The sequence below is a fragment of the Lepidothrix coronata genome, unplaced genomic scaffold, assembly GCF_001604755.1.
Source record: "Lepidothrix coronata isolate B3197 unplaced genomic scaffold, Lepidothrix_coronata-1.0 Scaffold247, whole genome shotgun sequence".
Classification (NCBI taxonomy): domain Eukaryota; kingdom Metazoa; phylum Chordata; class Aves; order Passeriformes; family Pipridae; genus Lepidothrix; species Lepidothrix coronata.
The window spans coordinates 750682-773536 of record NW_016690427.1 but is presented as its reverse complement, the minus strand read 5'-3'; the positions used below and the strand labels follow the sequence as shown (position 1 = coordinate 773536).

General features: G+C 41.3%; 2 protein-coding genes across 6 annotated transcripts in view; one reads left to right on the top strand and one right to left on the bottom strand.

Annotated features, from left to right (window-relative positions):
- Positions 1-8963, bottom strand: part of TECR (trans-2,3-enoyl-CoA reductase) — a 24195-nt gene extending 15232 nt beyond the window's left edge. For 3 of the 4 annotated variants that reach the window (XM_017835062.1, XM_017835065.1, XM_017835063.1), the window contains exon 1: positions 8730-8963. In XM_017835062.1, the coding sequence (XP_017690551.1) occupies positions 8730-8831 (102 nt within the window). In that variant the 5' untranslated portion in view covers positions 8832-8963. Of the gene's footprint in view, positions 1-8218; positions 8271-8729 lie in introns of those variants that run through there. The other variant, XM_017835064.1, reaches the window with a different exon arrangement.
- Positions 8964-10401: 1438 nt separating this feature from the next.
- On the top strand, positions 10402-22204 carry GCLM (glutamate-cysteine ligase modifier subunit). 2 transcript variants are annotated; one of them, XM_017835073.1, is made up of 7 exons: positions 10402-10578; positions 13180-13245; positions 14976-15060; positions 15812-15868; positions 17145-17347; positions 18676-18790; positions 20500-22204. In XM_017835073.1, the coding sequence occupies exons 1-7, from the start codon at positions 10459-10461 to the stop codon at positions 20667-20669; spliced, it is 816 nt and encodes a 271-aa protein (XP_017690562.1). In that variant the 5' UTR covers positions 10402-10458; the 3' UTR covers positions 20670-22204. The 2 variants fall into 2 exon arrangements, with proteins under 2 accessions (XP_017690562.1, XP_017690563.1); XM_017835074.1 differs by lacking the exon at positions 10402-10578 and adding an exon at positions 10918-11040.
- The last annotated feature ends 651 nt before the right edge of the window (positions 22205-22855 follow it).

Genomic DNA, 22855 nt, shown 5'->3' with positions numbered 1-22855 from the left:
ATATACACATCTAGCATTAATTATGTTTGGTATTAACTGGCCAAGAGGATAGATTAACATTAGACTTTAAATATGATTCCTCACTAAAAATAGGAGTCACTGTCCAGTATCTTTCTAATAGGGCTGCTTTGAAGAGATGGCTTGTTTAGAGTATCTTATTTCCTTGTTTTACTTGTCCCAAATGGTTCTTTCTCTATTGGTGCAGCAATGGAACACTTCAGCTCCAGCCAGAACTATCTCCACAAGAGATACTAATGCCATGATATTTTCTACCTGTGCATTGTAAGTCCAGCTGGGACATCAGGGGAGGCAAGCACTGTTCCTCCTTTGTGATATGGAATAAATATGTGACTGATTATTGGGATATGTTTTCCCTTAATTTTTTATATTTGAAATAACACAAATTTCAATGTCTGTGTGAAATCTCCATGGGAAAGCAAATGAAGTGGATTCCTTTCCCAGAGGTCTATTCTTGAAGTACATCATTCTGACTCTTGCAGCCCACAGAACAAGTGCAGGGCAGGGAATGGTGAGAGGCAATGTGTCCAGTTGGAATATGGAAAAATCCAGATACAAGGAATTTTTTCACCATGATTTCAGCCAAATATTGGAAGTAGTTGCTTAGAGAGGATGTGGAATCTCCATCCTTGGAGATATTTAAGACTGAACTGGACAAGACCCATTGCCATACAAAGCTGTATCTGCTTTGAGCAAGAGTTGGACTAAATGACTTCCAGAAGGCCCTTGCAGCCTAAATTGCTCAATGTTTCTTTTTCTCCTTTTTTTTTTTTTTTAACTTCAAACATTTCATTTACTTTGCATTACTTTCAAGATCTAAGAAACATCAAACATTCTTTCCCTTTTCAGAAAGACGGATGCAGGAACACAGCTTTAGATTCCACTCCAGTCCATAGAAAGTTGTGCAACAACAGAGTGAAAGCAAGGTGACTGTTTCCTCTAATTATCACATCTCTTGGCTGTATCATAACATCCCCCAGTGTGTAGATGTTCCCTACAAAAGGGACACAAAAGCCTGATCCAAAGCAAGAAATGGTGTCTTTTCCAAACATAACGGCCAATCCCATGAACTGACATGGCACTGAACACGGTGTTTCCAGTCTTCAGGCACAGCACCAAGCCAGTTAATGTATTGGTTGGCAACAGTTTTTAGATACCCAGCAATCTGTTCTTGGAACACTTACTGATGGGAATCATCTCTTTCAAACATAAATTGTTTGCCTCAGAGAACTTTAATTTCTTTGTGTTTTCAAAGCATTTAGCACAATAGGACGCCAGCGGTTGGTCTGCACTAGTGTTCCATGACTTATGGTCCACTTATTTGGTGAATTTTTAAAGGCATTTTCAACTACAGCTTCTCTAAAACTACTTTGAGTAGAACTTAATAAATAGGCAGATCTGTGCAAGATGTTAAAAACTTGTATAAGTGACTACAAATATATATCTTTGATGCTTAGAAGACAAATTCGTTCTCTTGCATAAGGATTAAAGATTGATAGTGTCATTAATAAAAGCAAAAATCTTGACTATTACTATTTAGAACAGGCTGAGGGCAAAGAATAATCAATATACAATATAAGCAGCTGTTAAATTTTTATTCAGAAAATAAAAAGGTAAAATAAAAGGGAGAAAAGTTTATTCATAAGAGAAAAACAGAAAGAGAAAAGTGTTTAAAAAGAGTTTTTAAGATGCAGTGTCTCTGCAATAGGATTACAAAAATATAGTCAATCAAATTCCTGCAGTTTAAAGCCATGTCAAGTGCTGAAGGATCAACAGATCTTCAAATTGATGTAATAACTATTATGGAAATACTGACACATTTATCATGTCCGTTCATCTTAGAAGTTTTATTTTAAGCCATTTGTAATCAGCAGATTAAGTAAACTGTAGCTGAGTGAGACTTTGTATGCACTGACATAAGCATACATTGTATTGATTTCTTTTGAAATTACTCAGTTATAAAAAAAAGCTTACTTCACAGTATAGGAACCAATCACCAGTCTGAGAAAGAGTAATGCAGAATGAATTCTCCCTGAACTGTTAGAATGCTCACAGAATTTAACTTTAAAAAGCAATCCAGTGGTTGCCGCAGTCCTAATTAAATCTTTCTAAACATTTTTCCTATGGAATTAGCCATTTGCTCTATCTCCTTTGACTTTTCTGGTAGACTGTGTTGTTCCTGAAGGAAGTAAGCATGCCTTAGTATGATCTCACATTAGTATGGCCAGTCTTCGCGAGCGAAGATTTGGGAAAGGTCATTAACCCTTCGAGCCTGTGCAGTGGATTTTTTTAGGTGAGACCCAGTGTGCGCTGAACTGAGCCCACCCTTTAATCCTGAGGTTCATCTGCCGGGGCCGAGCAAGCTTGGACAGTGGCAGTGAGGTCCCCAGGACGTGTTTAGAGTGACCTTCTCTTAGATGGATTGCCTTACAGGGCTGACGAGCTCCATCTGCCCGGGGGCTGGGAATCGAACCCGGGTCGCAGCGGTGAAAGTGCTGCACCCTAACCACTAGACCACCAGAGGCCCCGATCTCACATTAGGGCATATCAGAAATAGCCTTCTTGAAGTCAATAGAGTTAAGCCAAAGGGAAATTGCTGTAAGTGTACATACACTGAAAATTATGTTTGTGCTGCTGCTGCTGCTGTTACAATTGACTTTCATCAGTCTGAAACTTCCCTTGCACAGGAATGTACTGTTGCAGATGATGAATCTAAGGATCCATCTAGAATTGCATCTTTCTGTAACAGCCAGCAGCAGGTGACTCAGAAAAAGTAATAAAACAGGGCAAGAATGTAGTGACCCGGGGAAGGGAAGAGACAGACACAGTGATTGTGATTCTCCTGCATTAGAAGTGCTGCCTGTGTATTAATAACTTTTCATGGATTTTTTTTTCCTCAATTAGTTTATCCACTTGCCTTTTAAACCTCCTTAAACTTTTTGCATGCACAGAGTCCAGAGGCGGGGAGTCCCGTAGCTTAGCCACGTGCTGTGTGAGGAATTCCCAAAGCAGAACCAAGACGTATGTTCAACCACAAAGCAGTATTTCATCATCTTACCTGTGAAGTGCTGTACCTTATTCTGTAAGTAGTCCAACTAAGTAAAGCCTTACCTCTTTGAAGAAATTGGCTCATATTTCACGAGACTAGAATCTTATTATATTATTTCACTGTGTATAAAGAGAAGAGATACAGTGACGCCCATACTCAAAATGTCTCATAAAATTAATTTTCACTTTTGTAGAATTTAGATGTCTAACATTTACAGTTTCACAAGGTATACACTAGGTACGTACTCAGCTTCTAAGTTCTGCTCCTGTGCAAGCCAATGGGCACCAGTGTCTGACCTGTGCTGAAATTCACTGTGCATTTTTATTTCTTCCACCTGTTTCAGATTTGTTAGTTAGACATGCTCTCATCTAAATCCCCGAAGACCTTGATCTGGTAAGCATCTTTATCCCAAGGTCAGCACAATGCACAGCATTTAGATTATTTCTGGATGAAACTAAACTGTCAGCAAAGGAATTGATCTAGTTCTTCATGTTTTATATGTAATATTTAGACACACTGCCAGGAAGTGAAAAAATTGCTTTAGAATGTCTTTTGCCATTCCCCACTCCTCCCACAGAGGGAGACTAAAAAGTACAGGCAGGAGAGGACAGGAGAGTATTTCAGTGAAAAGGGTAGTCTACTACCAAAGAGAAATCCTGAATTTCTTCCTCTGTGGGCTCCTTCAAGCACTGCTCACTTCCATTGTAATTCTGTTCAGTATTTCTTTACAGTGGATGCCTTTTGGGATACCATACAGTAAAGGGATAGAGTTGAAGTAAACTTGGATACCTTAACCAAATTGTCATATCTCATCATGGAACTGGGTGCCTAACACAAAGTCATGGCAAAACTCAACTCACTTTGTGTGCCTGGACCTAAGGATGATAACAAGTATCCTTCAGAATGGTCATCCTTCAAAAAGACAAATCCATTTGTATAACTGACAGGGATAAAATGAGCCAGCATAAGAATGGTCAGGAAGTAAAAGGAAGGTCTAATCATTTGGGGGGGAGGTAGTTTATTTTTCAGGAAAGAAAGAACCGTTGGATGTTTCATAGTGAATTCTGGCTCTTGAAAGTCTGTGAAAGCTTTCCAGCTTTTACTAGTACAGCATCTTTCATGAGGGAACACAAGATGAAAAAAGAACCTGCAGCAGTTAATACTGACTCAGTGGGTATTTACTTACACTGGCTAACGCAGAGCTCCATGTTGCCAATTTCCCAGGCACACTAAAAAGTCACATCATTCACTGAGTATCACTGTCACTGTGAAGCTCATTGGAGCGCCTCCATCTGAGAACCTGAGCCAGCTTTGACTCAACACGAAGTAGACATCCGGGTTTTCCAACACCACTGCATAGCCTTTTCCATATGGAAGAGAATATTCATTGCCTTGGGGCTTTAGTATATGGAGATTATTTTCTACAATGACAATACTGAGGTAGAAGACATTTACAAATTTTTTGTGAAATCACAATTATATCTTTGCATCAGCACTGGTATTTGGAATGTTGAACTTCAGCATCTCTAGTTTCATTACTAGTCTTCATGCATCATTTGGTGTATGGATGTCAAAATGTATATCCAGTGTATGCTTTTGACATGGAATTGAAGAAACTGAAGAGAGAGATATTTTTTTCATTGTTTTTTATACAGCGGCATCAAGGATGGTTCTGCTGTCTTTCGATAGGGCAGGAAGACTGGAAGCCCTGGGAAGTTTAGAGACCTTATACAGACAGGTGAACTCACAAAATTTGTATTCAATTTTTTTTAAATATACTTCAAAGAAGCGTATTTTTTTTCTAAAATAAGACTTTTAATTTCAAATGTAGCATTCAAATTCTGAATAGCTTCAGGTACTTCCTGCCAAGTAATGTTTTACTACCATCTTCTCCTATACAAAATTTTCTCTCTAAAGCTTCATAGAGAAAAAAGCCAAATTGCTGGTTTTCAACTGAAGCAGCACAACTACTGTTGAAAGTCTTGCTAAGTGTGTGGAGAAGTGATAAGAGAAGAGAAACTAATAATGTTTTTGCCTATCATCTCATCTCTTTCTGTGATAATAATCTTAAGTGTTACTTTTGAAAACAGAGCAGATGTCTTCAAACAGCAGGGCAATTTTCAGCAGTGTCCCTTTAAATGTCTGTTAAAATAACTCATGTGGCCTTGTCTTTTCAGGTAATTCTTCAAGGATGCAGAATCTTAAATTGCTCTGCAGTCCTGCTTTTGGCACTTGCTCCCAGTGCTCTTACTTGACAAGGCTTTAGACAGTATAGCTCTGAGTGGGAGAAGGCTTTGTAACAGGAGCTGTGACATCTCAGCCATGCTAGCTAGGCAGCAACCACCACCCCTCTTACATTCAGAGTGTTTTCATCTCAGACAGAAGAGGGGGGAGAACTTTAAATGCCAGCAAGGGGGGCCAGTACATTATTGCTTTTAGACTGTACTGCATATGTCAGTTCAATCTATCCTCAGGGTGTGAAGACTCCAAAACCTTTTTGGTTATCACTGCTCACAAAAAGCACTTCCCATCCAAACCAGTTAAGGAAGCAAAAGCACAACTATTACACTAATTTTCTTTGATGTGAGTGTATTTTTTCAGGATCTTTCTTCTAGAAAGTTAGAATGCCATACTATTTTCTTTATATGAAATGCTTTTGAGGACCTAAACCTGAGAAGTAGAAAAAAAAGATAGAATTCATAAGCCAAACTTCAGAGGTCTACTACAGATATTTACATCTGAGCGTGTCACTTGGACATCCCTTGCATGGAAAGGAGAAAATCAGACACATTTAGGATAAATTGTACCATAAGCTCTGAAAAATATCTCAAATAGGTCATAAGAGTTGTTCTCCAATCAGTTTGGAGAAATGAGCACTCCTAGAGAACATTAATCTAGACACAAGTCTCTGTCATACATCTTTCAATCTTTGGAGCTGAATCCCCTGAAATTATCAGGTGCAGTATTTTCAGGTACATAGTTCTTTGTAGTTGTCCTTGCCAAGCTTCTTCTGAGCTATTAGTGATAAAAAAAACCTGAGGTGAAATTAGAAACACACCAATACCTAAAGTAAACAAGACAGTTTGGTGATTGTAAAGTGCTCTGTGATTCTTATCAGGATGCACCCCGAAAGAGCAATAAAGGGTAAATTGCTAGAAATGTACAGAGGAAAGTACAGATCTATACGGTTCCTCTAACACAGAACGCTAAAGTTTAGAACACCAGTAGAGAAGTGGAACACTCACTTTCTCTCTTTTGGTAACTCAGTTTTGAATGCGTGGTGGGGAACCGCAATTCAGAATTCAAAGCCGATGACTTTATAACAGAAAGCAAATCAGCAGAGAGAACAGTGCAGAAAGCACTATGTAACAGCATTGCCCAGTGTTACCCAGGCAGTCTTTGTCCACATCCTTCCCCCTGAGCCAGCTCAGACACACATTGGAGGAGCTGGACAAATCTGTTTCCATCCATTATCTGCTGTAAAGAGAAAAGGACTAAGACATACAAGGCTGACATGTGATCCATAAACCATACTGAATTCAGATTAGTGCTGCTTAGGCACAGGTTCTCGATTTAGGGCTCAGAAGAACCTGAATCTGCTGCTATTGTACTGCCTAGCAAGACAGAACAGGACATTCAAATCTTATGTATTTCCCCATCTGCAAAATCAGGTAACAATAATGATGTCCGTGCTTTTGAGGTCTTCTAGGACGTAGTGCTATTCAGGAGTTCAAGTAAGGCTGAGGCAGAAGAGCAAACCTGAAGACCCATGACTGAAGGCATTCAGGAGACACACAAGTGCCTGCTTCAGCATTTGGATCTCACAACAGTTTGGGACACTGGTAGAAATGCAAGAGGCAGTGAAAAGCTTGACTGGTTTTCCTAAAAAATAAAAGACCAGGGAAGCCAGCACTGCTGAGGAAAAGGCACGGTGCAGGTGCTACATAAGAGCTGTAGGCAGCTTATTTTGCTGAATTGTGATGTCCAGAACATTTTTATAGCTTTGAAAAGCAAAATCTAAACTTTCAGGTCATGGTAAGTTACTAAAGGAGCAGACACTTTTCAGATAGTTTCGCATTCTGTTTATGTTATAACAACTAGTTTGTAATTTGCACGGGGAGAAGGAATTGTGTTCCTCCCCTGTGCATTGTTTTTAGGCAAGTTGTGATGGAGAAACTGAAGTATAAGTCTGCTGAAACACATTCAGGATTGATGTCATTTAGCTTGTACAGACCTTCAGCCACTCAAGATTTTTCGTAGTAGCCAGCCTAACTAATTCTAGCAAAGAGTCTGTGTGGCTGTTTATGTAAGTCGATGAGATGTTACCTTGACGCCCCCCAGGCGCGCGTTACTCTGCGCTTTCTGTAAGCACAAAGAGCTGACTGTACTGAACTTTGCCCGGCTACTTCTCGTTCCCCACGCAAGTTCGAACACCCCGTACCAGCAGAGCCCCCCTCGCTCCTCCCGTCGGACGGTGGGCGCCGCGCCGGGAGCCGTCCTGAGCCGGGCCGAGCCGGGGGCGCTGCCTCCGGGGCCACGCCTGCACCGGGCCGAAGGCTGTGCGGGACGGCTCTGGGTGCACAGCGGCTGCCCACGGGGTCTTCCGAGAAGTTGGGGACGGAAGGTGCCGAGAACATTCCTCGCTCTCGCTCTCTCCGCGCGGCCGGGAGGCGCTGCCAGACCCACCCCGCAGTCTGCCCGCGGTGCTGCCCGAGGCAGGATCCGCGGGAAGCCCAGAGCCACTGATCCAGCGCCTCCGCGGACCGCCGGGAGCCTGGGGATTCCCCCCGCCTCGCTCGCCGGGACCGCGTCCGACGGACACCGGGGACGCGGGGACGAGAAACGGAGAGGGGAATGTGCTCGCGGTAGGAAAAGACGGGGCGGGCGGCAGCCTCTTTTGTCCCCTCGCCCCAGGGAAAGCCCCGGCGAGCAGCGTTCTCCCCCCGGCTCCAGCGGCGGTCACTTCCCTTGGCAGACCCGGGAGCGGATGGCTCCGGCTCCCCGGTGCTTCAATGCAGATGGAGCGGGAAGAGAGAGGAGCCCGCCGGGATCCCGGGCAGCCCCGTCCGCCGGCGGCAGAGATGCTGTAGGGCCTGGCCCGGGCTCGCCTCGCCCTGTCCGCCCCCCGCGCCCGGCGTCGCCCGCACCCACCTCGAAGAAGCCGGCCCTGCCGCCCATCCTGCGGCCACCGCCGCTCCGCCCGCGGCACCGTCCGCGGGCCCCGCGCCGTGGCCAATCAGGCGGAGCGCGGACCCCCCGCCCCGCCCGGGCCGGGGCCGCTGCCCGGCCGAGCGCGGGGGCCGGCGGCGGGAGCGGGGCCGGGAGCGCTCCCGGCGAGGCAGCGGCGCTGCCCGGGCAGCCGCAGCAGTGCGGGACCGCCCGCACCTCGCACACGCCAAGTTCTGCGGCTCCCGCTGTTCGAAAACGGAGAGAAGAGCGATATTCACCGGCCGCCGGGAGTGACGAGCCAGTGGCATTTCATTCAAAAAGGGTGATTTATTTTTCTTCCAGCGTTGCAGAATTACTGCAGGAAATCAATCGCTTTTTTTTTCTTTCTTTCTTTTTTTTTTTTAAGATCTGAAGTAGCTTAATGAGATAACCTGCAAAAATACAACTAATCATGAGCTAGAAAACGTCCTTCTTTCTTTCTTTGATTATTTACCTGATGTTTCAGGGGTGATTGGACTGACAACAGAAATCTGCTGAGATCCCTTCTTCTCCTGTGATATATTCCTGCTGTCACTGACAATGAAATGCATGGCATAAAGCAGTGCAGATGCTGATGCTGTTTTCCTCCACCCGTTCTTCATTATGTGATATCCTTTTTTCTAGAGCTAAGGTAATTAAATATCAGCAAAATCTACAAGGTTACAAAGGAACATTGCTTTTTCACTGCCATAAATTTCCATTAAACAGAAAGATTTATGCTACGCAATGTTTGAAAACCTTCTGCTATCTCCAAGTTTAACTTGTTTGCATGGAATTATAACCATCAAAGCTACTTAAATGAAATATCAAATAATAAATGTCACCAAAACAAAAGGCCTCTATGGGAAAGCCAGAAGGCTGATCAGAAAGATCTAACAGAACATCATTCATTACTAGTGTAAATATGAGCAAATATGGAGATGTACACTCCTTCCCAAGCCAACCCTGAGTCTGAGGGATTAACCTTTGGGCCTGGTTAGACCTTCTGGATTTTTATGTTACAGAAAAAGAAAAAAAAATACTGCTTTTCCAAATAAGCTGGCATTTCTTTCAGTATATTTTGTTTCCATATGCTCTGTAATCATATACAATAAGGAAAACATTTCCCAACATAAAAAAATTAATCAGAACATAAATATAAGGAACATTTAAACTAACATTCTGTACCAGAGCGATCAAGCAGTGCTTCAGACAGACAGAAGTTATGCAAATTGGTTCTCTTTATTAGCAGAACATGCAGCCTGAGGAAGAAAAATCTGTTAGAAACACAATTCAAATTCCCAAGCTGACAGGAAGATTACAATATGTGGCTCACTGTTCCCTTTAACTTGAGTTATGAGGGGAAAAAAAAAGCCAACCCCCCCCGGTTCTCCAGTACAGGACTTTAATAGTCAGCATGTGGCATTCGAGAAGATCCCTGCTCTTAAAGAAAAGTACAAAATCCCCAAACCATAATCCTTCCAGAACCAAATGGTGTAAAACTGGAGTCCTCCTCTGACAGTGTTTCCCCCAAATGCAAACACAGCCAGACGGGATTGGGTGCCAGCGCTTGGGTGCCTTGTCTGGGCCTTTTAGCTTGGTGTCTATCAACGACTATGTGTTACTTGAACGCGCCATGACCATAGTTCAGATGCTTTCATTAATTTACTGAGCCTGCCCAGCAGCCCACGGCCCGGGGGGTTGTTACCGAACCCTCGGCCGCTACCGCCGGGCAGCGCCACGTGTGTCCCGGGTACTCCTCTGGGCGCGACGCCGGGTCGGGGTGTCGTGGCTGCTGCCCCGCCGGGGCCGGACCCCGGACCGAACCAGGGACCCAGGACCAAACCACCGAGCCGGGACGGACACACAGGCTCAACCCGGCAGCCGCCGGGACCGCCCGGAGCGCGCCGAAACCGGGACAGCGGCTCCGCCCCTCCGGCCCGGCCCCGCCCCCGGGCGGCCCCGCCCCGCCCCGCGCGCTGCGCCCCGTCCGCCCGCAGGGGGCGCTGCGCGGTGCGGCCCCCGCGCCGTGAGGGAGCGCGAGGTGGTGCCGGTGCCGCTCCCGCTCCGGGCCCGCCCCGCCGCCCATTGTCCCCGCGCCGCCCCCCGCCCCGGTACCGGCGCTGAGTCACGGCCGGCGCTGACCGGGGCCGCAGGTGTCACGGAGAGCCCGGCGGCCGCCGCCGCCTCAGCACCAGGACCCCATGGGTACGGAGGGCGCCCGCGCGCTGCTGGAGCGCGCCGGCAGGCTCACCCTGCAGACCGGCAACCTACTCAACTGGGGCTGCCTGCGCAAGAAGTGCCCCGCCACCCCCGGCGAGGAGGTGAGCGCCGGGACGAGGCTTCCCCCGGGACGCCGCAGCGGGGGCTCGCCCTGGGGCCGGGGGGGCCGGGCCGGCGGCGGCTGAGGGAGCGCCGGGTGCCGCTCCCCGCGCTGTCCGAGCGGGATTGTTGTCCTGGCAGGGCACGGGCTGGCCCGGTGCCCGTCACCGCGGGGAAAGGCTTTGGCCTCCCTCGGTCCGCGCCCGCCGCCGGCGGGAGATGGGAAAGGCAAAGCTGGGGTTTGTTCGTTCTTGTGTGCTTGGTGCCTTCTGCCCTGTGGGGAAGTCGGCCCCCCGTGCCCCCGGAAGCACTTTGCCCGGAGAAGGAGCCGGCCCGGGCCTCGAGTCTCGGGAAGGAAGAGTTAAAGCCCCTGCAATTTTAAGTGCTGCCTGTAATGGCAAAGGAGATCCCTGATACTTCTTCAGCAACGTAAAAATATGAATAGCTATGAGCTTGCATTACAGGTGATAAAAATTCTCTTTTCTAACCTGAAGTTAATTTAATTTCTTGGTAGTGACAGGTCTTGGGAAAAGTAGTCATCGCTGTCCTCTTTAAAGAGTATACCTGTCATTCTTTGTTAAAAAGTTGAAAAGAACTTTTTAATCACCGCTTTAAAAGTATTACCTTTAGCAGTATGTATCAACACTTAGAACAGTTCTCATAAAATATCTGGAGAGCCTACGGCCATGAACTTCAGAACCACTGTATTTGCTGTCTCATCATGACACAGTAATCTCAGAATAGTCACTTAATAATTAGAAAAACTATGGGTTTGGCTGGTTATTGCCGTGTAGTGACGCTGTTGATCACCTGGAAGCTGGATGAGTGCACATTAATCATTCACAAATGGTAAGAAAGGTGTCTGGGAGGATGATGTAACAAGAAAGAAGAATTCATCATGCTCTTGTTAGTTGTCATGTGATAATAACTTTTTTATTTGGCCTGGTTACTTATTAAAGAATCTGTGACCTGTGTGAAATAGGGCTAGTTTCTGTAGCAAAGACATAGCTGTATCCTTATGGGCACCCTTGTGTGAGTAGTTTCTGGAGGGCTCTTAAATAAAGAGTGGCCAGCATGCATAACTCATCAGTTAAAGTATTTAAATTCGTTTGTTTACAGAGAAATCTGGCTGCTTTCCAGAGTTGCTGGATTTCCAAAAGCAAATATTGGTGTTAATCATCGAAAATACATTAGCTTTTAACTCTTCTATTTGGTCTAGTTAATATATGTATAGTTCTCAGTGGCAGAATGTAAGCTAAAATTTTGCAAACTATGAACACAGTGTTAGGAGTTTGGGAATGCAGCTGTGTTTGGAAAAGCTGGTCAAAACAGTCAAATACACTGCGGTTTCCACATGGCCCGAGGGCAGGGGAGTGGTGTGTTTTGGAGTCAGAGGCTTGTGCATAACTGCAGTAGAAATATGAACTGTGGTAGTTGCAAAGCAGCAACATATAGAGTATATATGTTTAGCACTGTCTCACCTTCAGAAAGGAAAAGATAGCATTATAAATTGCATCAAAATAGGATGAAGAATTATTTTATTAAAGAGTTATTGTGCTTAGCTATTTACTGGGTCAGTTCTGGCCTTTTGACTCAGGGGGTTTTTTTAATGCTATTTTAAATGACTGGGAAAGAATGTGTAGAATGTGCTCACAAAGTATTATTGCTCTATTGTGTCTTTGTGATATCAGAGGGGTGTTGACTGCTAGTTTGCACATGGTGTTATGAGCTCTCTGAATTAATGTAGGTGTCATAGGAAATTGCTATTTAATGGTACAAAGAGTAGGTTTGCACACAGTTATAAAATATACCGTTGAAAGTGAAGTAAAGCAGCAGCTCGTGGAAGTGCTCCTACCTGTGGCAGAGGGCAGTTGGGCAGTACCTGTACTTAACTTCCAGGATGGATCAGAGGGAAGTTGCATCATTGGTACAGCTGTCACGCTGGTACAGAATGCATTTAATCAGCTGATTTAGACTCAATAGTTATATCTTGCTGTGTTCAAGAAAATCCACGATCAGAATCTTAGTCGAGTTTATTTTGCATCTGTTGTCACAGGAAAAATGCAAATGTGGGGTAGGATCTGAAGGTTCCCCCTACAGTAATGAAGTACTTAAAAGCACTAGTGGTTTGGAGTAGGTAGGCAGTAAATGAGAAGGGTTGTATGCATCTTGAAAAGAGAAGTAATTAATATAATGAATATTTACTGATTGATTGTAAAGCCTCATTTCTACAATTACAGCACATATGCTCTTATCTGACTACTTTGTAACTTAAGAATCTCTGCACTAAAAAAACCCCAAACCACCCAACACCCTTGTTGTTGCTGGCTTAGCATTATTCTTTCCTTTAGGATGGCATCGGTCTGAGAAATAAATGAAGTAAGTACTTGTATGACTGCTAAAACTCTGAAAGAGGAGAGGAAAATATGTAAGTAAGCTAGTTTGAACAAATTTCAGAAGATATGAAGGAAGAATCTTCTGTGGAATGGTGTTATTAGTTCACCTCCTCAGTCTGTCCTACCCATGTATTTCCGTCTATGAACCCTTGTATTTCTGTGCAGCTCTAACATACTCACACTTCAATATGAAAAAATGTTTTGCAGGTGCGGGACTGCATCCAGAAAACACTGACTGAATGGAGCTCAAAGATTGGACAAGACATAAATCAGGTAGGAGAGATGTTATGCATGTTATCCACGTTACATGTGAAATCAGAGAAATGGGTACGTGGTTACACTTCTGAAATATAAATCAATCTATTAAATTTCTGTAAAAGTATATGCAGCTCCAGATACCTTAAAGGAATATATCTTAACTCCCTTTTTTTTCTTCATCTTTAGTAAATTTGGAGAGGTTAAGAAATATCAAAGTAAAGAAAGAATCCTGTTGGTGCCAGATAAGACAATTCTTACAAACCAAAAGTCCTGATCTGTAAGATTTTGAATTAATTGTTGGGACAATTAGAAAAAACAAATCTGTGTACCATGGAAGTTTGCTAGCATGCTTATTGAAACTCAGTGGAGAATTCTCTAAACTATGGAGTTCATAGACAGCTGAGAACCATCCCATTTGGAGGGGATCTCTGAAGTGTAGCATCTGTTGTTTCGGAAATACTTCTGAAGATGCAGAAGTGGCAATTTTCCCTTGAGAGCTAAAGACTTCTGCATACGTCTTAAAGCCACAGACATGGGCATCTGACGTTAAGATCTGGGTGTATTTGTCTGCTTCTCTTTCACTTTTGTTTCTGAAATTCAGCAAAACAATATTAGGTTCCCGCCAAATACATTATTTGCTCTGTGAAATATTAGCATGTTTCAGGAAAAGAAAAGGCACCAAAAACAACAACAAAAACAAACCTAAAAAAACTTTCTTGATAGTGTCTTTGGGTTTTGTTACCAGTTCTTGTGTAATGATGGCATCAGCTGCACATTGCTGCATTCCAGACTGGAGGGTATGAGGCAGTTATCGCTGAATGATTTGTGGAGGAACTAACAATTGTTCAAGAAAAGAACATAAACACTTGTCTCTGTAAGATGTAGTGATCCACTAAAGTAAATTATTTAGTGTAAGCTAGGTTTTACTATCAAAATATGTTAACTGCATAATTCCAAATTCTGTCTTGAATTATACTGATATCCAATAATTTAAAAAAAAAAAGCTAACTTTTGTTTAAAATGCTGGCTGTATTGAATAACTCAAAGGCTCACTTGAGAATCTTTTGGTAGGGCAGCAAAAATTACCACAGAGTTTTTGATTGGGGCAAAAGTTTTTTGGCTGTATGTGCATGCATATAATACAAAGTCTCATGTAGATAAAGACTTTAAAAAGTCACCTTGTGCCAGCTGACATGAAGTGTCAGCCTAGTCTTAAATGAGGTCAGACGGTGAAAAGTCTGAAACTTTCCTAGTTTTTAGTTTCAAAATTACTATCTTAAATCTGTATTTTACATCATTTTCACAGGCTTCAGTGAAATTACAAAATACTTTTATGCAAAGATGTTCCCATCCAACACTCAAATCTCCTAATTCTCATGGGGTTTTTTTCAGCTGATCATGAGGCTTTTTTGAAAAAAAACGTAGTTTGAATTAGCACAGCAGTCTTTTCACATCATAAAATCAGACCTAGAACTACTAAATCTTATTCCAATAATTCTCACCAGTAATTTATACTTTTTTATATTAGAGGCATATACGGCCTTTTATATATCTTCATTTTTCTGACTTCCCCTCAAAAATCAAGAAGCCTTGGGTTACTTTCTGTCATTGCATTTTTCTACTATTTTTCTGTCTAACTGCTGTAAGGTGCCTTTTTTTTTTTTTTTATAATTTTAAATACATTCTTCAGGGGCTTACTGTCTCCTCTTGATGAGTTGCTCCTAAGTCTCATGTACTTACTACAGGAAACACTGGAGGTTCTGGAATGTTCTGTAGCTCAAGCTATAGAAAAAATAAATCCTGAAGAAAGGGATGAGTTGAAAGTATCAGGTAAGAATATAGTCAAAAATCCAGTGGCATAAAAAGGTTTCATATGCAGTCATTAATAGGATATTCATATATGTATATTTTTTTGCTGTGTTTTTGTAATTGCAAAGTCAGATGACACCAGTGCACACCGAGATACTTTGGGTAATCTAAACGTTGGCTAAGAAAGACTTGAATTAATATTGCAGGTTTTAAAGCACCTCGACGTTTTTCTATTTTAACTTACATCACCTCAAGATATTTTAAATGTATTTTGTGAGTCTTTGACTTTTTTGAAGCAAAATATTACAGATAATACTGGAATTAAGAAATAGCATTGGAAGCACATTTATTTGCATAATTTTTCCAGGTTGAATATGATGAACTTGAAGGAGGCAGTCCAAACTAACTAGTACATTTTGAGTCTCAGTAAGTTGAGAAGAAGTCTGTTTGTACTATTACATTTGGGGTTTTTATACAGGTTGTTATGGTTATTGCTTAGTGTCTTGACGCTTTACAGCTCATTAGATCACCTAACTGGATGATTTCTTGTTCTGAGACTGCACAGCAATGTGGAAAGTTAAGAGAACAATGTCTTTATTGGGCAGTCACCTTTCAGAAAGTTGGGTTTTTTCCAATTTTTTAAGTAATTGGTGCATATTCTAAAAACCTTTTACCCAAGAACTCATTAATAGTGTATATAGCAAAAGTAAATGGCTATATATTAATAATACCTGGCTTGTTTAGTTATTGATTCCAGTTTCTTTGAAAATAGCAAAGCTTTTCATCGTTGGATCAAATTCTCCATCGATCAGAGATGCAGTTGACCTGGGTAAGTGTGAAACTCAGAATTATGGTACAATTTCTTTTTTACTCAAGAACTTTGATGGGATAGGTTCCAATTTTATTTCTAAGAGGTGTATTTAGTCACTGTCACAAGTATATCCTGTTTTCCTATTAATTGACACTTAGGCAATCAAATCTATTTGCACATTAGTTCAGTCAGTAAACTTACTAAATGTGGATCACTGTGACCTTGGGTCCACAAACTCAAATGTGATTCCTTCCTTCAAGCAGGAGCAAGTTTTTATTCTTTCCCACAAAACTTGTTAAAAAGTGAATAGCATGTGATGTTTTAATAACAGTGATACAGTAGTTCTTGTTAGTTGCCAGTTATTTTTAACATGATAAACTTTGCTACTGACTGTGTGGTATTTCAGAGATTATTTAGGAAATCAATGCTGTAAGAAGCTGATGAAATAGTTAAGTTTTATTGAAAATACCATATAATATCTGTACTGATACATAAAGTTTGTTGGCCTAACGTAGCAGTAATTGTGAGCAGCACAGAACTTCACCACTTCGTAAGATTGTTGGGCATAAGGGGTGACCAAAAAAGGAAGGGTCGGATATAATTCTTTTCTATTGATGCCCCAGTTAATAGCCTCTTTATTGTAAGTTGTAGTACCATTTGTTAAACATACATTAATAGAATCCTTCTCTAGGAAAAAATAATTTATTTAGCTACTTGGTTCTGTTCCTTTTGCTGTGCTGAAGAGGCCTCATGATGTGCATTTTTGCTCCAGCTCAGTGATACTCCAAGACTTCCACTTCTCTCTTACATTAAATCTCCATATTTGGTGTGCTTTTAGTCTAACTTCTCAGGTGTATTAAGTAGTTTTGCTAGCCCATGCCCTGTCCTTGAGTTATAGTTCAGAGTGAAAGTTACAAATTTTAGAAGAAATTGAGAGTGAAAGAACAGAGAATTTTATGTCACCACTGTCTTCAGAGGAAAATACAGTTTTAATGCTGAAAAGGAGAAAAAGCTTCATGCTTTTGTTCATTTTCTGTTGGTTTTGGTTTTTGCTTTTTTTTCTTTCTTTCCCAAGACCTACAGTTGAAACTTGGTCTTTTAAAGCGGCATGTTTGATTGTTTGCTAAAGATTGTTTACTTCTCTTGACTGCTGATACACTTGCAGTTTCAAATGGTGAATGAGAGGCTAGTGGAGTGAAGCAGGAGGTGTGGTTTTTGCTGAATTAGAAGAGTCATGGTGTTTATGTTTGTGTCTCACAAAAGATTTCTCAGTGTCTTTGTTCTTTTTCTGCAGCGTGTTCTGCCCTTGGAGTTGCTCAGTTAGACTCGGTCATTATTGCCCCACCTCCCATTGAAGATGGAACTAACCTCTCCTTGGCATATTTGCAACCTTATTGGCAAGAACTTGAAAATCTAGTTCAAAACAAAAAGATTGTTGCCATAGGTACCTCTGACCTCGATAAAACACTGTTAGAGCAGCTGTATCTGTGGGCACAGGTGAGAACAAACTTCTAACTCACAGCATTTCTTAGGACAGAATAACTGCTTGTTTTGTTGGCTGACACACTTCTAACATTTGTTATAAATGGGTTTATATACAAATTATTAATTAGCTCTGTTATTGTCAGCATTTTATGGATGGTCACAATGTTATTCAAGGTGGGGGAGGCTCAAAGTGTGACTGTTGCTTGTTCAGTGTTCTTATGTACTGACCACCAAGAGCTGGAAACCACAGGTCTGTTCAGTAGCAGGTTCTTTGAGGTACTGAAGGTTTGAGTTTCGAATGCTTTCATATTTAGAAAGTATAAACAGTACACCTAAACCTTCAGATTTATTCCAGTGACTCTGAAAACATAGCTGTTTTCACTTAAAGCTGTGTTATGAATAGAGGGATTTCCCCTAGGAAAAATGCTGTTTGAATGGAAAGCTTAAATGTAAAGAGGAAGACAGACTCTGAGGGAAGTAGCACAATATTCTGTTGTCCAATGAGACTAATTCATAGAATGGGCTGAAAGATCGTCTAGTTCCAACCCCCCTGTCATGGTCAGGGACACCTTCTACTAGAGCAGGTTGCTCAAAGCCCGATTCAACATGGCCTTGAACACTTCCAGGGATGGGGCAGCCACGACTTTTCTGCGTAACTTGTTCCAGTGCCTCACCACCCTCACAGTAAAGAATTTCTTCCTAATATCTAATCTAAACCTGCCTTGACAGTTTAAAGCCATTTCCCCTTGCCCTATCACCACATGCTCTTGTAAAAAGTCCCTCTCCAGCTCTTGTAGCCCCTTTAGGTACTGGAAGGGGTTCTTCTCTTCTCCAGGCTGAACAACCCCAACTCTCAGCCTGTCTGCATAGGAGAGGTGCTCCAGCTCTCTGATCATCTTTGTGACCCTTCTGTAGACTCGCTACACCAGGTCCACGTGGTGTTGGGGCCCTCAGAGCTGAGGGCAGCACTCAGATTGCCTCTTAACAGCTGAGTGATGGAGGATGGTACTAGTTTGTGCCCATGCTCATGTAAGCTTTACATGAGAGGGGGGAAAAAAAGCAGATAGGAAGTCAGAGTGGAGTGACTTAGCACTCCTCTTGCTAAGGCAGCACCTGAAGTTAGATCCTACTCTCGTTCTGGGCTCTGTGCTGCAGGGAATTGCAGAGTTGCCTACATTAATTAGTCGTGTAGAATTAATTAGCCTTGCTCAGCCTTCAAAACAATGGTCAAAGGCAAATTGTTGAAAGCAAAATTTCTGTTGTAATAGAGGGTATTGGGGAAACAACTAAAGTAAGTCGATTAGTATTTCTTTCTTATAAAAGTATTTTGTTACTTTCAGGTGAAACCAAGTAGCAATCAGGTGAACCTAGCTTCCTGTTGTGTGATGCCACCTGATCTCACAGCATTTGCAAAACAACGTGACATACAGCTGTTAACTCACAATGACCCGAAAGGTAAGACTTTGCCAGCTAAGTTAATAGAAGCCTTTGAAGTGCATTTATTCAATACAAAATTGGGAATAATCTTTTCAAAGTTTGTTGCATTTGAATCCTGAGCCAAACATTCTAAAAGTTTCTCCTTTATAAAATATTTCTATTAAGTTCTTGCTGTTGCTTCAAGGAAGAGGGGGGAGAAAGCAATCTTTTGGCTTCAGATAGTTTCTCGAAATAGTTTTAATCAGAGAAAATAGAATAAGTAGAGGAACAACCTACGAGATACTTGTAATACGTATGTTAATGGAATTGTGTATTTCCACAAAACAGAATGAAACGACAGCTCTGTTGCTGAAGGCAGTAAATGACAAATGAAAGTCTACTTGCCCAGGATTTGTCTGTGAAATAGATTACACAGAAATGTTAATGGTCAGTTGATTTCTGAGTAGTTTGGTAATACTAGGTCTGTAAAATTACTGTGCTTTAAGTAGGATTCTTTCAAAGTCTTGACTTCTTAACATTATTACAAAAAATGTTGCTGTAAATTCTTCACTTGTTTTATGTAGTGATTCATTTGCCAAATGATTGAAGAAATTGGAGGCTTTCCTTTGGGCTGTAGAACTGGGTTGCCAGCTCTCTAGAATATTCTGGGTTATTATATTAGTTTCTTTCAAACATCATCTAATTTTCTTCACTATAAGGACACCTTAAATATCTTGCTGGAGTAATGAGAAGTCTTAAACAATATTTACTTAATTCCTTCCCTACATTCTTCGTTATGACCAACTGTTCATGATGATACTTTTCCTTCCTTCTCCTTCCTTTCCATTTGGCCCCAAAGACTATATGAAGCGCTACTTATGACGTATAGGCTTCATAGTACCACTGTTACAACTAATGAACTTCATCACTGCCTGAGCATGATTTATCACTGCTCTGGCAGTATGCAAGATGAATTTCCATTCAATCTGACAATTTCCATGTCCCGTGAAGTCCAAAATGCAACTTGCAATTTAATAAGTACTCTCTATTGTAAGTCATGAAATGAAGGAGAAGAGGATTTGATAGAAAACAGCACAAGTAATGATTCCTTTATGCATTGTTTGCTAAGCTTAGCTTTTCTGTAATGACCAGCTGAGAGTATTGAGTCTGTCTTTTGGGAGCACCCCTCATCAATGAGATCATTCTCTTGACTAACTTTTCGGAGGAAACAAGGAGGATTTGTACTTGCCTTCCTTTCCTGCTTTTTGGCATTTAAACCCATTCCTTTTAATGCTTTCTGGGCTTGTGGTTATTATGAGCCCAGTTATGGGAGATGCTATAAATGTTGAGCTTCCAGTGACTGCAGAGGTAACTCTGAATGCTCAGTACTTTGCTGATTTCAGCCTTATGCTTAATTCACCTCTAGTTTGTCTAGCTAGCTTCTCAAATTTAATTTTCATTTTCTCCTGCTAATGGCTCTACTCATCAACTCCATTTGATATGGTTGAAATTTCAGTTAATTGGTTTTGTGGGAAACACTCAAAGTTGCAAAAAAAGTGTCCTGAAGATTTACTCTGTAATATTCAGCTGCTTTTACCCTACATGCATTCTGGAAGAGTGGATCTGTAGAGTTAGTGGCGCTACTTAGGATCTTTGACTGTAGGAAAAGGCTTCTCTTAGTAAGTGTTGCTTTTTGCAGCTGTTTACATGACATTATTTTAAGCACAAATGTCCCTTTTTAACTTCAGAATTACTTTGTGAAGCAAGTTTCCAAGAAGTTCTTCAGGACAGCATCCAGAACGTGAAAGCAAGCGAGTGGATTCCTTTATGGCTTCTGCGGTATTCAGTCATTGTAAAAAGCAGAGGAATTATCAAGTCCAAAGGCTATATCATGCAAGCTAAAAGAAATGCATCTTAAAACCTTTTTTTTTTTTTTAATGGCTGTTTAAATTTCTTTGGGATGGGGGAACATTGCATTTTTCATAGAAACACTTTTACAGCATTTATAACAAAATACCAAAAGTTGTAATTATTCTGTGTGATGTCAGCAAGAGTGTCTGTAGTGTTCTAACACTATTTTTCTTTCTTAACCTATTGACCAGTTCATTTAAATTATGAAATTTATTTTTATTTGAAGCTATCTATAGAGTAACAGTTTAAAATATTTTTCTTTTTATGACCAGTTCACTGTAAAAATTATCATTATATTTTAGCTGCCATTAGGTAGTATAGAGAAACATATATTTTTGGTTTTTTAAAAAACAAATTTCTCTTAAATAATACTTATCTGGTAGGTGCATAGATTTCAAGCATTCAAGGACTAGTTTTTATAGAAAATTGTCATCTTTTATGAAAAACTACCCAAAAAAATTAAGCTGGTATCTCATTGCTTGGTATGTATATATATGCAAGTCAGCTGTTTAATTTATGGGGATGGGAAAATTGGTTTATTTTTAATAGAGTGTAAAAGATCTCTATGATTTAGAAAAAAATTGCATCTTCCAAATTACTTTCTGACTGTTACTTGAATTCCTTCTGGCTTCTTTGTGCCTCAATACGCTTTGTTTGATGTTCGCACAAGTGTGATGGCATTTTTGCTGTTTGAAATAGAAAATGTATTATTTGTGAATGTTAAAATAAGATTTGAAAACAAGTGATGAAGAAATCCGTTAATCAAAAACTGAATTGTGCCTGTCTCCTTCTCAACTGTGGCTTGTTTTTTTGATACTTGTGACCTACACAATCAATTGGCCAAGTAGAATAGACAGTAAATGTTGGTGCTGTTCATTATAGCATTGTGTAAAATTAATTACTTCTTTTGCAGTTGCCTAGGAAACTTTGATGCTTGAGTGCCATTCAGAAATGACAAAACAAGGGTTAGCTTGAGGTTAGGTATCTTTCTGATTGGCAGGAGCTTAGCACACTGGCTTTCGAATCCCAGAGAGATTGCTGCAGCTAAGGCAAGGCTTCTGGTTTAACGTAGTCTTTCTATCAAAAAGGCCTTTTCCTTCCCTTGGCCATTAAATCACAACAGATAGCAAAAGCTCAACTTGTAGTTCAGCAGGAACTTTGACACAGTGTCTAAGACAATAAATTTCGTTTTGATTTCAGGCAGGGGCATTGACCTCATACTGGTAGTACTCATTAACTTAGTTGTACATATTTTGAGATTTGGACTGTAAGGGAATCAATTTTCATCAACATATTTTAAATTCTGTCATATAGGCAGCTAGTGGAATTTGAATGCCTGTAGGTAGAGTGTCAGCTTCATATAGTCCATTCCACGAAGTTAAAAGATGAAGGTTTTTCAAGATACCTTTTCAGTCCTCAAATATCTTATTTGTAGGTGGCAAATAGTGGGAAATTTTCTTTGCTCTTCAGTTCTTTTGATAAATGAGAGAGATGGGGAACTGGAACTAGTAATGCATCAATAAAAGTTTGAATTTTTTTCTCTTAATCAAAATGTAGTGGGTTTTTTTTTAACATTGGGCAAGTGTGCGTCAGAGTTCAAAATTACATGAGTTTAATTTTAAACTTCCCTACCAGCTATGAGTTGTGTGCTGCTGATGATTAACCACTATCTGTAAGTTCTGTCTTTATTTGGCTTATACATTCTGTATCATATTAACTTGTGTGTGTGCTCAGTTTTATAAATTGAAACAAAACAAGAATTATTCAGAAACAATGGAAAGGCTGTTCTACTGGGATCATGATTTATTTCCTTTCTGTAAACTGTTAACAATTTGCTTGCTGTAGAAAAGTACCTTTTAAGACATGATATTTCTAGAGTCAACCTGATAAAGTGTTACGCTATTGGTTTCACATTATCTCATTCGTTTGTTTTGCATCGGTCGGAGAAATGGGATTTCCTTCCATAAGAAACCCTTTGAAAGCTTGACTAAATTTTAAATTCTTGTAGGCTTTTAGCTTGTGCTTCTCATCTCAATACATTCTTATCTCAGTAAGAGCATTTTACACTGTCACAAACAGTCTTTTGCACTTCTTCAAGTGCCCTACACCCCGCGATTCCACCTTGGTGGAACCCACCTCCCGGCCGCGGCCGCGCTCCCCGCAGCCCGGTGTTCCCCCGGCGGGGTGGGCTGG